This window comes from Thalia democratica, chromosome 7 (assembly GCF_965202585.1).
Source record: "Thalia democratica chromosome 7, ktThaDemo2.hap1.1, whole genome shotgun sequence".
NCBI lineage: Eukaryota > Metazoa > Chordata > Thaliacea > Salpida > Salpidae > Thalia > Thalia democratica.
In genome coordinates, this window is record NC_139171.1 from 22,405,605 (window position 1) to 22,419,570 (window position 13,966).

The 13,966-nt window shown below is 26.6% G+C and overlaps 1 protein-coding gene across 1 annotated transcript; it reads left to right on the forward strand.

Annotated features, from left to right (window-relative positions):
- The first annotated feature begins 716 nt into the window (after positions 1-716).
- Positions 717-7,929, forward strand: LOC145840180 (small nuclear ribonucleoprotein F-like). The gene is made up of 3 exons (XM_082947349.1): positions 717-831; positions 5,730-5,832; positions 7,555-7,929. The coding sequence occupies exons 1-3, from the start codon at positions 738-740 to the stop codon at positions 7,610-7,612; spliced, it is 255 nt and encodes an 84-aa protein (XP_082803475.1). The 5' UTR covers positions 717-737; the 3' UTR covers positions 7,613-7,929.
- The last annotated feature ends 6,037 nt before the right edge of the window (positions 7,930-13,966 follow it).

The following is a 13,966-nucleotide window of genomic DNA, read 5'->3' on the forward strand; positions in this document are numbered from 1 at the left end:
GTACTTCAAATTTTCAGGAAATAATCCTTGTAGTATGTATCAAATTTAAAAAAAGACTTCTTTTCTTTTTAGCTACATAACATGTTGAAGTTGATTAATTAATAAAAAGTTATAGAACATAACTTATAAAGCATATAGTTTTAGCTAAAGAGTTTTTTGTGCACAACGGCTTTTATATAATTGCATAAAACTTTTTAACAAACTCTAGATTACTCAATTTTATTTTCAGTCAGGCTAGTTATTTTTGACTCAGAGAGTGGAACTGTAGTTGTAATTGATGCATGAAAGAAGCATAATTAAAACAAATGAACTACAGTTTAAAAAAATAATAATACATATATCATTCCCTAAATAAAAGGAACATAAAACAACTAAAAAATTTGTTGGTATAAGCAAAGCTTATTCATATTTTTTGTTAGTTACTATTCTAAAAGGTGTCATTTATAAAGAAGTAGGCAGCTTTTTAAGTGAGCAGGTCACATTTAGCAGAAAAATGTTTTGTAGTCGAACTTGTACTATAAATATCATTAAAACCAACCTCTCAAAATAATTAAATCAAACTTTAGTTTAATGAAACTACTGTTGTACTAAAAGTTTTTTTCAAAATAGTTTTATTTGGTTTGCATCTGATGCATTCAAGCTTGAACCTAATACCACTAATTTTTGGTACCCTGTAAGTATTACAGAAAAATAGTAAACAAATTGAAATTGTTGACAGAAATAATTAAATATCCACAATGTCTTCCATGCCAATGAACCCCAAGCCGTTTTTGAACCAGCTTACTGGAAAGCCCGTCATGGTCAAGCTGAAATGGGGAATGGAATACAGAGGTGAGTAGTTGTTAAATTATTATATTAATGATTAGTAACATTTTTTTCAACTTTTTTTATAGTCATAAGCAGTTGTTTTTTATTAATTATAATCAAAAGTTTAATAAAAACCTAAAAATTGTTGTTATTTTATTTTGTAAGTTGTATTTAAAAAACTTGTCAAATTTGCTAAAACATGAAAAGGAGATATTTCTGCGATAGGCAATTGAGATGTTTATCTCTTAAAAATACCTTATATTGTCCTATATACACTAATGATTTTTCTGAAAAAATAGCAGTTTTTTCATGAGAAAAAATATATTTTTTATTTTAAGTACCCCTTTAAATTATGCCAAAAAAAGTAAATTAATATTTGTATAAAAGCTTTGAAGGTATTTTTAGCACTTGCTTTATGCCTTAATAATTTTGACATATATTTAAGTTGTTTTGACTTATTTGTAAACAAAATGTAGCAAAAGTTTGCTACATTTACATGTATTTTTTCAAATTAATGGAATTATCCATATAATAAGCTGCTCAACAATTGTTAATAAATAAACTATACAATTTAGTTACTTAAAAATTGTTAGCAGTCATATATTGATGCTTATTTATAGGATACTTAGTGATATTTAATAACTAAGTACAAAGATTTGCTACGTTTAAGCTTACATAACTTTTGATAGCAGAATAGAAGCAAACCAAGTTTTTAAAAGAAGCCCAGCTCTGAAAAATTAGACTAAACTCTTACTTTAATTTTTTGATCACTAAAATGGTCAATGGCTGCTTATCAGCCCACTGTGTAGTTAAGAGTTTGTTAAAATTTAATGATTATCCTCAGTTATAAAAATAAAAAGTGTCTTGTATTACTTTACTAATGTTATCTTTATTTTTATAAATTAAGCTAACTTTACTTATAATTCTTAAGCTTAAGTAGTTATACATCAAAGTTTTATAAAATTTATAAGTAAGTTATGTAGATAGTTGTTTATTATCAAGAATGATTAAATAAAATTATTAACTTAAGTATTGAAATTTTGTCCTACTTATGCATAACAATTGAACTCTTAACTTATTTATAAGATTAGTTTGAGTTTGCCACTGAGATTATTACTTTAAGATCTAAACATTATGTTTTAGAGTGCCACCACATGAAATAATGAGTTTTTAATTACTAATTAAGCTACAATGCAAATTGAAATCTTTAAAAACTAAAAAATGCTAAAAAAAGTTGTTAAATGTTAAAGTCAAATTTTCTTCTGATTATAATATTTAAGTAAGTAACCTAAGTTTGTATATTTCAATAAATACACTAAAAAAAAAGCTTTGTACTAATATAATGTAATTAATTATGTTTTTCATTTACTAGTTGGTCTTATCTTTATCAAGTCAGTAAATTTTAGAATAAAGTGTTTGGTATGAAAATTGATTATTTACCAAACATATTCAATTGAGTTTCTAATTCTTAAACTTATTTACAAAATAATTTGGACTAAAGAACTAGAAATGTACACAGTTTTGTATATATCAAAGGTGATTGTACTTATATTAGTTTTAAATTTCCAATTAAATTTTATAAAGTTAGTTGTGGTTTCAAAAACTTACATTTAATTTATTCTAAAAGATACAAATAGAGTGCGATGGTTTATTTTGTTTAACAACAGCTGTTTCGAAAGACAGATAGTCAATCTCTTCAGGCTTCAACAAAATAAGAACAAGCACGTTTTAGGCAACTATTAATAAATACAAAATAACTATTCATGCTTAAAAAGAAAGTAAATGAAAGTAAAAAGAGAGAGAAAAAAGAGAGAGAAAGGAGAAATGCTTTTTGTTAATTATTTTGATTAGATTAAGTTAGCAATTAGAAAAATATATTGTATTGTAATAATAATATCAGAATGTTTGATTATAGTTAAAGATTTTGGCAAAAATATTGGCTTTAATTCTTAATATACTTCGAAATAAAACAAAACATTAAAAAACAACATATTAACTAGTAATGGTTAAACATAATGCATGAATTTAAGTTGAAACGGAATATTTAACATTTAACAAAATAATAGAAAACAACAAATAAAACTCAAAATTCAAAACCCTAATTTAAACATTTGTTATACTAGCTAATTGCTTGCTTCCAATTCATCAACAGAAATTTGTTCCTATGTCTGCAACTGCCCATGAGTTCGGATTTTTTGTTGATACAGTTGTTACTTGCTTGTAATATCTTGAGGGCTTCTTTCAAGCAAAGCTTGCATGTTGTTTTTCCTGGTTGGTGTTTGTTTACTTTTTCTAGGATCTTCCAATTTAATTTGTAATCCTCTCCTTCGTTTTTTAATTTGTGAACTAGTTTTGATAAATCTGTTGAGTTGACGTATTTATTGTAGTTTCTGTTATCAGGTTTGCAATTGATTGTTGTATTGTGCGTTGAAATTCTTTTCTTTAATTGGTTTGCTGTTATTCCAATATATGTTTTGGTTTCGTTTTTTGCGCTTACTGAAGCTTCATATATGACGTTTTCAGTTCTACAATTGCCACCTTTCAGGGGGCATTTATTTTGTCCCTACAATTGCACGTCTCATCTGTGATTTTTTCTTTATTCAACAGTTTTTTGTTGTGGCTTTTGATTGTCATTTCAATATTTGGCATACAGCTGTAACTTAGCTTTATGCAGTTGCTGTTGACATATTTATTTAGTTTGCTTTCTTTGCTAAAATGCTTCTTTATTATTTTTAAGAATTTGCTTCCCACATTTGTTTTCACTGAACAGCAAAACGGTGGGTTGAACCATATACATTTTCTTTTTCTTTTTCTCTTTTTCACAGTTGTTTCATTGGTTATTTTTGTATAATTTATGTCATGATTGTAGCCATTTAGTTTTAACGCTTCATTATATTCTTTTTTTATACTGTCAAATAGTTTTTTGCTGCTTGAATTTTTGTCTAATCTATTTTCTATCATCTTTGGGATTTGTTTGATAATTGCTGGTGGATGGTTAGAATTTGCATTTACATAATTGATTCTGTTGTTTGGTTTTCTGTATGGGAAGAAGCTGTGTTTTTTTAGATTTAAGTTTAGGTCCAGGAAGTTTATTTGAAATGCTGGGTTTTCGATGATTATTTTTATTTTTATTGATTTAGCAAATTTATGTAGTTCTTTTTTTATTTTTTCTATTTCAACATTGCTTGTTGATTTGTCTAAAGCTATTAATCCATCATCTCTATAGATTCCTATTATTTTATCAGGTAGTGTTTGCTTTAGGCCTTGGAGTATATAAAGTCCAACTAGTTCACTTATTTCAGCTCCATGTCTGCTCCCCATTGTTATGTCAAACAGCTCATTATCTTTCTCACTTATGCTTTGTTTTGTCCAAATTTCTTCTTTGTCTACTAAAACAGATTTTGCAGCATTGTCTATTATGGATTTATCTTGTTCAGTGATTGTTTCGTAGTTGCTTGCAAATTCAATTGCTTTATTTAGAAGTGCTTTGGTTATGCTGGGATAGAAATCTTTAATATCAAATTTCATTAATTTCTACTTGTTCTTTTCCAAATTTTTATACCACTTCAGTACTTTTTCTGTACTAGTCCATTGGTTAAATTCTTTTGTTTTTCTGATTGATTTGTTGACTTTTTCAACTATAATTTTGCTGATTTGTCCAATGTCTGAATTTGATGGATTTATTAGTCTTGTTTCTGGCTTTGAGAAGAAGTTGTCTTTGTGGTCTTTGAGTGTTACATAACAATCTTTTAATGGTAGTTGGTTGATTAGTTTCTTTTCAAGCTTTAATTTTTTGATTATTTGTTTAGCTTCCTTATTTATACTGTCAATTACAGTATAATTGTTCTTTTTGTATGTTTTTCTGATGGAATTTTCCTTTAATTTTATGTATTCATTTTTGTTCAATTTATAATAATTTGTTGTTTTGTCTGCGGCCACATAGATTTGCTTGCTGTTTCTTATTGTTTTTACATCTTTTTGAATTTTTTCTTGGAATTTATTGTTTATCCTTCTGAATTTTAATTGTCTAACAATGTCAAACATATCACTTTCAAAAAGTTTGAGTTCTTCTTCTTGTTTTGGTAGGAATTTTGATTTAAATCCAAAAGTTTCTATTTTTTCTTCATTTTCATTCATACTTTCATTTTCTTCTTTGTTTGTACAGTAGAAAACTTTCAATCTAATTCGCCTGCAGAAGTTTCTTATCTTGTCAATTAGCTTAAGCTTGTATTCATTTTGGCTGCATATAGGGATATTTTTTGTTGAATAATGGAAGTTGATTTTTTCAAAGTGTGCCATTATTAGTAGTAAAATGTGTAGTTGGCTCAACAGAGATTTTCTGGGGCCTTGCTGTGCTAGTAAATTTGACTATTACTATTTAAGAGTGCTCGATTTACAAGTGTAAAGTGTAATAATATTCTAAAAGATATAATAGATACTCACTACCATACATAGTAATACAAATTTGCATTGCATAGTGATTCTTTTAGAGTTAAATGTTTTAAAATCGTTTTGTATGATTAAAATTTAAACAATGTAGTGAGAATAAAAATACACTTTTTATGAGTTTAATTAGTTTAAAAACATGTTAAAGAATTAATAAAATAAAAATAAGTAATTAATGACAAAAGTTAAGAGATGCTAACAGTGTTGACGTATATATGAACATGCAATTTAGTAATTTATAATAAAGATACAAAAAATAATACAAGTTTATCATATCAACAGGATATTTGGTCAGTGTTGACGGGTATATGAACATGCAGTTTACTAAAATATTTGTGGTAATTATACAATAAATAATAAAAATTTATTATATTAACAGGATATTTGGTTAGTGTTGACGGATATATGAACATGCAGTTTACTAAAATATTTGTGGTAATTATACAATAAATAATACAAATTTATTATATTAACAGGATATTTGGTTAGTGTTGACGGGTATATGAACATGCAGTTGGCCAACACCGAAGAATTTGTTGAGGGTAACAAGGCTGGTAACCTCGGTGAAATTCTCATCAGGTAACTAATATTTGATGAAAATATATTGAGTAAACTTAAATTAGAGTTATATGTTTTGGCTATTAAGGCTGAAAATATTTTTTACAAATATTTAAAATTTTAATTTTGCCAACAAAGCTGGTAATAATTGATTTAATATCAGTCAATTTTACTTTGTTCTTTTGTTAATTTTTTATTTAAATATACCAACCATAATATTAAACTATTTTGAACAAGGTTTTGTTAAAGTTTTATTTTACTTTATTTTACATCAAAGTAGCTTGTATTTCTAATAAATATTTTTTGTTGTTTAGAATTATAATCTAAGTTAGTTACCGTATTAAATGTTAGTACACTAAAACTCAAGTATGGTGCTTGTAAAAACATTTTTCAAAAACAATTACATTGTTAAAAAGCTCATAATTTAATTGTAATACAAAATTGGTAAAACAAAGGCTATTAACTTAAATGTAATCTGTTAAGAATAAAGAACTAGTTCAAAAAGTGCAAAGCTCAAATTAATTAATTATTAAAAGTATTGTCGTTCCGTTTAAACTATTAATAATTAATTAATGTTAATTCATATTTATTCAATTTAGTAGTTGTAAAAATCACAGGTATTAAATGTTACTTGACTATAAATATTATTAAAACTGAATTAATTAAGTTAATTTGATTTTTTGGTAATGAATGAAAACTGAGTTTTTCAATAAGATGAATATGGTGTCAAAAATTTGTTAGTTATAAATTTATTATTACCTTCTTACTTCAATGTTTTTTTTTTAATACACAAGCCAAACTTAGAATAAATTTTTTAAATTAATTGATATTTAAAATGCCGAAAATCATTAGTTAAGTTGTAAACTCAATATATCTTAAACTTTGAGATTCTAATGTATATCCTGCTTAAATTTTCAATTGATATAAAAATTTTATTATTGTTATAATTCGTTATTTAGCTTTGATTACAAACACCCCAAATAATAATTTTATTTATCCTGTTTTGATATTGTTCTTAAGTTTATGCTTGATATAATCAAAGTTCAATAAAAAGATAATGTAGTTTTTGTGATAAATTATTTCAAAATATTTTTCATAAATGTTTCAAGGAAACAAACAAAAGTTGATCGGTGTTTTCTACCAGAGTAGATTAAAAAGCTTTGAAATAAATTGAGCTGCTCAGTTCAATTTATATTTCTATAATAGAATATTTACTGTCATATTAATTTGTTTTAAGTGTAAATAATGTTGTCAATTTTTCTATCAATAAACTTTAGACCACTATTTAAAAAGAGTTTTTGAAATAAAAAGCTTCTGTTTTTATCAAAGTTATAACATGTCACCAAATGAACCTTGATTTTCATTGCAAAATTAAACTAAGCAAATGTAATTTTTATACATTAAAGTCTGATTTAAATGTTCTGAACTATGTAGTCTTTTCGTTTATGTGATGAACTATGTAGTCTTTTCGCTACAATGATGTATCCTATCATTTAAAAAGACACTAGTATTAACAAATTAAATTTAATTAAAGGGTTCATTTTGTTAAACCTTAAGTTAGTTTGTTTATGTATTATATATCTAAGAACTTATATTAGGTATGATCTTTCTGTATCATTGAATTACATAAAACTTTTTCGATTAGTACTTGCTTTTTCCGCAACTTAAGTTATTGCACTCAGCAACTTTATAATTTAATAAAACTTCATCACAAGTAAATAAAAATTATATTTTATATTACAGATGCAACAACGTCCTTTACATCAAAGGCATTGAGGAAGGCGAGGCCGGTGAGGTTTAAACGGTTCTGATTGGCTCAATCATCAATTTGCAGTGATCTGATTGGCTTAATCACCAAATTGCAGTGATCTGATTGGTTCAATAGTTCACCAGTGTACTTCAAATGAGCAGTTTTTTCTTGTTCAATTTTTAACTTATGCTGCACTTTTTTGTTACAATGGACTTTTTATCATGTTATTTTCAATATTTAATTAAATTCAAGCATTCCTATAATGCGCTTTTTTTAACTAAAAAGTTTCAATCTTAAAATTTAGTCAATACTGTTGAGTTCTAGATGAATTAAAATGGTTTTAATTGTCAATAAACAAAATAATTTTATGCTTATTTCGTCAGTTGTATACTAAGCAATAAAAATAAAGTTTCAAATCTAGCTTATATATTGAAAATGCAGTCAACGTTAAAATAATAATATATTTATTCTTTCAAAAACTTATTTTGAAAATTATATTTACATTATTTATTATTTATAATTATTATAATTTATTTATAATTATTATTTATTATATTTAAAATAATAATTATAAAGCAAATGGTAATTAACAATAAATAAGTACTTCTAATGACAATGCAACTAAAAAAATTAATAAAACAGAGCAATAACTTATAAAACAATTTAAGAAAACAACGAAACAGTGTAACCAAAATTTTTATGTTAAAACAATTTGGGTTTTCTTAACAAAATACAAATAGCCTCAAGTTTAATTAAATCGGAAATGTGAAAACAATATTAAACTATATTAAATTATGATTACTTGCACAATCCAGATTATTTACTAAGTGTTCAGAAATAGCAGATCTTTTTGAAGCATTTATTACTCTAATAGATTTAGTTTTCTCATTACTCATACAAAATTCATCGATACTTTTTGAACATGTTCCTTTATTCGTTTGCAAAATTGTCTTGAGGTCATCCCCACATAACTAGTCTCACAGAAGCAGTTAAACTGGTAAACTACCGAACTTTATTTAAGTTCTGCTATCGGATCTTTGCCTCCCAGGTCTAAACATTGGTTTGGATACGAAAATAACGATCGGCTTTGCCAAATGATAAGTCCAACTTACTAATTGGTAGATTTTTCTTTCTAAAACTCTTGAGTTCTTATTGACATAAGGCAGTACTAAAGCAATCAAGCATTTATCTGGCCCTACTGGCTTTATTTTGTTTAAACTTTTAAGATGTAAATTTGTTATTTAATAACAAGTTCTTGTAGATAGCCATTTTTATTTAGTATCAATTTAATATTTTTTATTTCATCAGCAAATAATTCTCTTGAACAGATTTTATGTGCTCGATGGTAGAGCGTTCTTATCAAGTTTGTCTTTCTCTTCATGCTACTTAATGAATGAAGGTTTAAATAGTTCCCAGTAGTTTACAGCGTTAAACCAATGTTTAGACCTGGGGACAAAGATCCGATAGCAGAATTTAAACAAAGTATTGTAGTTTAACTGCTTCTTTAAAGCTAATTATGTTGGGATGACCTCAAGACAATTTGGCAAAAGAATAAAGGAACATAAAACAAAAAGTATCGATGAATTTTGTATGAGTAAGAAGAAAACTAAATCTATTATAGTAATAAATGCTTCAAAAAGATCTGCTATTGCAGAACACTTAGTAAATAACCTGTATTGTGCGATTAATTTTAATTTAAAATTATTAAAAGTTGTTTTCACATTTCTGATTTAACTGAACTTGAGGCTATTTGTACTTTAAGAAAACTTAAGTTGTTAAAACATAAAGATTTTGACTATACTGTTTTGTTGTTTTCTTAAATTGTTTTGTAAGTTGTTGCTCTGTTTTATTAATTTTTTTAGTTGCATTGTCATTAGAAGTTCTTATTTATTGTTAATTACCATTTGCTTTATTATTATTACTTTAACGGTGATTGAATTTTCACTATATAAGCTAGATTTGAAACTTATTTTTATTGCTTAGTATACAGATGACGAAATAAGCATGAAATATATATTGTTCTGAAAATTTGAGTCTTATTTAAATTGTTTAAAACAATTTAAATTTATTGTTAAAATTACTTTGAAATTTTTTTAGTGTATCATAATAGTTTTTGTAATTTTAAATGAAATTAATTATCAAAACGTTTTGTTTTTACATTAACCAAGCTTTAGATAATTTTGCTTTGGAAATAACTTTATGACTTTTTTACTAAAGAATTAAGTAATTATTAGAATTTTGTATTCAAATTTTTTTAGTAAAAAAATTGCGTACAAATTTAATTTTTTAGAAAAACTTAAGCATCAGCTACAATTTTTTGATAACAGTTTATGAAAGTTTGATAGTTTTAATTTTAAAATGTCTAATTTTATTTAAGTAAGCAGTTTTTTAGTTTTCTATTAAGTGAAAAGTGTTTGAAGATTTTAATTTAAAACTAGATATTTTGAGTTTTTTTTTCGATCTTAAAAAGGACCAGTAAGGTTATGTAATAATATATACCGTATTTATATTAAAAGTTTTAGATAAAAACATTTACATATCTAAAGTAATTTACTAAATTCTTAAGTAACTTTTTCATTTGAGTTAAAAATAGGTAAAAGTGTATAAAAATTGATAAATTGCTTTCTTTTTTGTTCATCAGAAAGTTTTTAGTTATATGCTTGATAATTTAAAATGTCCTTTACTGAAAAAATTTAATCTTTTACCGAAGTTAATTTGAACAAATGTTGCAATAAACTGGTAGATTTTTAAACCATCATTTATTTATTTTTGTAACTACTGATGCAGGGAAAAAAATCACTAGTAAAAACAATTGACTTGTGTCCTTGACCGATTTGCGAATTGTTTATAAATCTTAACAAAAAAAAGTATATAAAACATATAAAAACAATAATAATAATAACAATATATAAAATACCTTATAGCTAACTCAAATAAAATTAATAAATATCTATTTAAAAATATTTACGTATTATTAAAATCTTCAAAACATTGTTTAAATATCGTAGTTAAACATACAAGTTGAAAAATTGTTAGAATTTAGTAAATCCTATTGCGCACTTAAATTTTGTAAAAAACTTGTTACAGATAGAAATTTAAGTTGCAGACACTCTTGTTCCTATTTTACTTAAAATTTTATCCAAAAAATTACTTCTAGGCCGGTTTACCCAAATATATTAGAAGTGCACAGTGGGCTGGCAAGTGGCCATTGACTATTTTTGCGACGAAACAGTTAAAGCAAGATTTTTATTTAATTGTTTAGAGCGGGGTTTCGTCTTTTAAAAACTGAGTTTATTTCTGTTCTGCTTAAAGTATACTAAAAGTTATGTAAGCTTAAATGTAGCCAAAGTTTGCTTTTTTTAAGTTTAAAATAGCTTCGAAAAATGCTTAAATTTTTGTCAAAATTAAGGTCTACATCTACTACCAAAAAACACCTTAAAAGCTTTTATACAAATACTTTTTTTAAAGTTTTTTCATTTCTTTAGTTTAGTGTTAATTAAAAAAAGTCAAAATTTAAAAGTATATTATTTCTCATTTAAAAAATCTTCTATTCTCGTCGAAAATTCATTGATGATTTTCTGGCAATTTAGGGTTATTTTTCTCAATTCACCACCGTACAACCAACATATTTTTTTTTATAATTTAGTAAAAATGACAAGGATTCTATATACAAGTTTACAGACAAATCTATCATGTGGAATATAACTATTTTTTTAGGTTTTTACAAGCGATATTTCTGTTAAAAAATTTGATATAATATTCTATCCCTGGTTTTTCACTATGACAAAAAAGATTATTTTGTATGTTGTAGAAGGTTCTTAATGTGTATAAATTCACTTACTTTTGTTTACAGATCATTTAAGCTCCAAGAACGATGAGAACAGTTAGTATTGGTCAAAACATGGTAGCTTAGCATATGTTTTGTTATTGAAATAGTTTTTTTTTACTATTTTAGCAAACTTAAGGTTTTGTAGTACTGAAGTTATTATAGTAGTTTTTGTAAAAGTAGTGTTTTTATTTATGATACAAGATAGCCAGAGTATTGCATCTGATTAAAACTAATATATTTTTTGTAGATTTATTACTTTAACTTATTTAAACCTAGCAGTAATATGGATACTTTAACTAATATCGAAATATACGAACTGTTCAAAAACCACAAACCATAATTTCAAACTAAGCCTAACTTTGACGCTGTTGCTGATGAAGTGATAGAAAAGCTTGAGCTTTCAAAATCTAGCAAATCTAAAGTTAAAGAAGATCTTGATAAGCTATTCAATGAATACAAAACTATCCAAAAAAACAATAAAAAATTACATAGCACAGATAGAAATATAGTCGAGAAAATAGTTATTGAAAAGTCTTCATATTTTAAATTTGGTAAAAAACTTCCCTTAGATGAAGCTGCTCCAAGAACGCAACGGAGACGCCTACTTTCATTTACTAGCACAACAACTGAAATTGCCAGTGAAGAAGGCGTTACACCACCAAAAATGTATGCTTTAGGATTGAAAAGTAAATATTTACATGACAAGGCTGCAGCTGATGTTGGAAGAAAGTTAATTCAGTAGGAAGCCAAAGTTAGCAATAAAGTTAGCATGTCAACAGCACTTGCCATATTAATAGCTGGAAAAATGACTAAGAGAATGTATATTGATACTAGGCTGCTTCTTAAAAACGATGGTCATGAAATCCTTCCAGTTTATGATTAACTTAACGAATATAGAAAGGAAAAAAGACCACCACTTGAAAAACTGCAAGATCCATACAAAGGTATTAAAGTTGATTATAAAAAGGCTTTAGAAAAGTCTGCCTACCAGTTGTTAAAAACAATAAATCTATCAAAGCTAGAAAATTTAGAAGAAATACATTTAAAAGTTCATGATGGCTTGGATGGAAGTGGTGGTATTCTATTTTCAACCAAAAAAATAATACTGCCACTAGTAACATTATTATGTACATGTTTAGATTTGAAAATGCAACAACAAAAGATGGTACAGTCATCTGGACTAACAAGAGGCATGGGTCAGCCTCTACTTGTCGTCCAGTTATGCTACTTCTTGGCAAAGAATCATATGAAAACTGCGGGATTGTGAAAATTCTCCAAAAAGAAAGAAATTCACACAACTTTAGCTTGTTTTTTTGTTCAAGGTAACGGTAATGTTTTTTTTTGATGCTGAAATGACAATGGTGGATGTTAAGCTACACAGTTTGCTCACTGGTCTAGGAGGTGCCTTCTGTTGCCTTAGTAGTTATAGCAAGGAACAATGTAATACTTTAGATTATGTTAAAGCAGGATTTCCTGTTGATCGTTCTCTTGAACAAACAAAACAAATATGTGAAGAGAAATGGCACTTGCTTGAAAATCGAAAACCAAATTACTATAAGGTTAGACATGGAGTAACTAAAGAACCAATTACAAATGAAGAGCACTTGATTTTACATCCGCTTCACAGTTACCTCAGAGTTTTCGGATGGATCTATAAAATATGTTATCATGCTGTGGCTGGACATTTTAATTGGTCAGAATCGAAGTTTGAAGGAATATCTAAAATTCAAGGTGTAAATAATTTAATTGAGTCAAAAAGAAAAATTCAGAAATGTGTAGAAGAAGAAATTAATGTTGCTCTTGAAAAACCGGATCCCACAGGCCATGGTGGAACTTCTACAACAGGTAACGTAGTCAAAACTTTGCTAAACACCAATAATAGGACTCTGCTGACGAAGCATATTTCTGATGTTAGTTTAAAAGAAAACATTGACAAAATTATTTTGTATGTTTCCATTATTTTATGCCTCATAAATTCTAACAGAAAGATTAATGTAGAGAAACACTCAGTTTTATGTCAAAAAACAATGATGCTGGTCATGTCGGTTAAATGGATTCGCTTTATACCAACTGCGCATACTGTTCTTGCACATAGTGCTGAACTAATTGACCAAAACAACGGTAGAGGTTTGCTAAATTACACCGAAAGTGGATTGGAAGCTAACAACAAGTTTCTAAGACAATACAGAATGAACTTTACAAGGAAAACTTCTCAGTATGAAAATTTAACAGATTGTTCAAATCGATTATGGGACAAGAGTGACTACGATGTTAACAACACTTTAGACAGACTGAATTGCACTTATTGTAAAGAAGTTGGACATACAGCGCGAAGTTGTTTGCAGCTAGATGAAAAAATTTCATCATGTAGTTCAGAATGGGAAACGTTGTTACATATGCTTTGTGCTACTGAATAGAGTGTTTTATTATTTAGAAATTTAGTTTCAAAGAAGTTTTAAGAACTTACTGTTTGACTTATATTTTCTAGTAAATTTATAGTACAGTGCTTCCTCGCTAATCCGGCCAAGTTGGGCAAGAATTTTTTGAAAACACGGCCGGATTTGCATTTGGCCGGA

Excerpts from the sequence above, each read along its gene's own strand:
- LOC145840180 (XM_082947349.1), top strand. The coding sequence starts at position 738 with ATGTCTTCCATGCCAATGAACCCCAAGCCGTTTTTGAACCAGCTTACT. Across the intron at positions 832-5,729 it reads ATGGGGAATGGAATACAGAG|GATATTTGGTTAGTGTTGAC; the intron begins GTGAGTAGTTGT and ends TTATATTAACAG. Across the intron at positions 5,833-7,554 it reads CTCGGTGAAATTCTCATCAG|ATGCAACAACGTCCTTTACA; the intron begins GTAACTAATATT and ends TTTATATTACAG.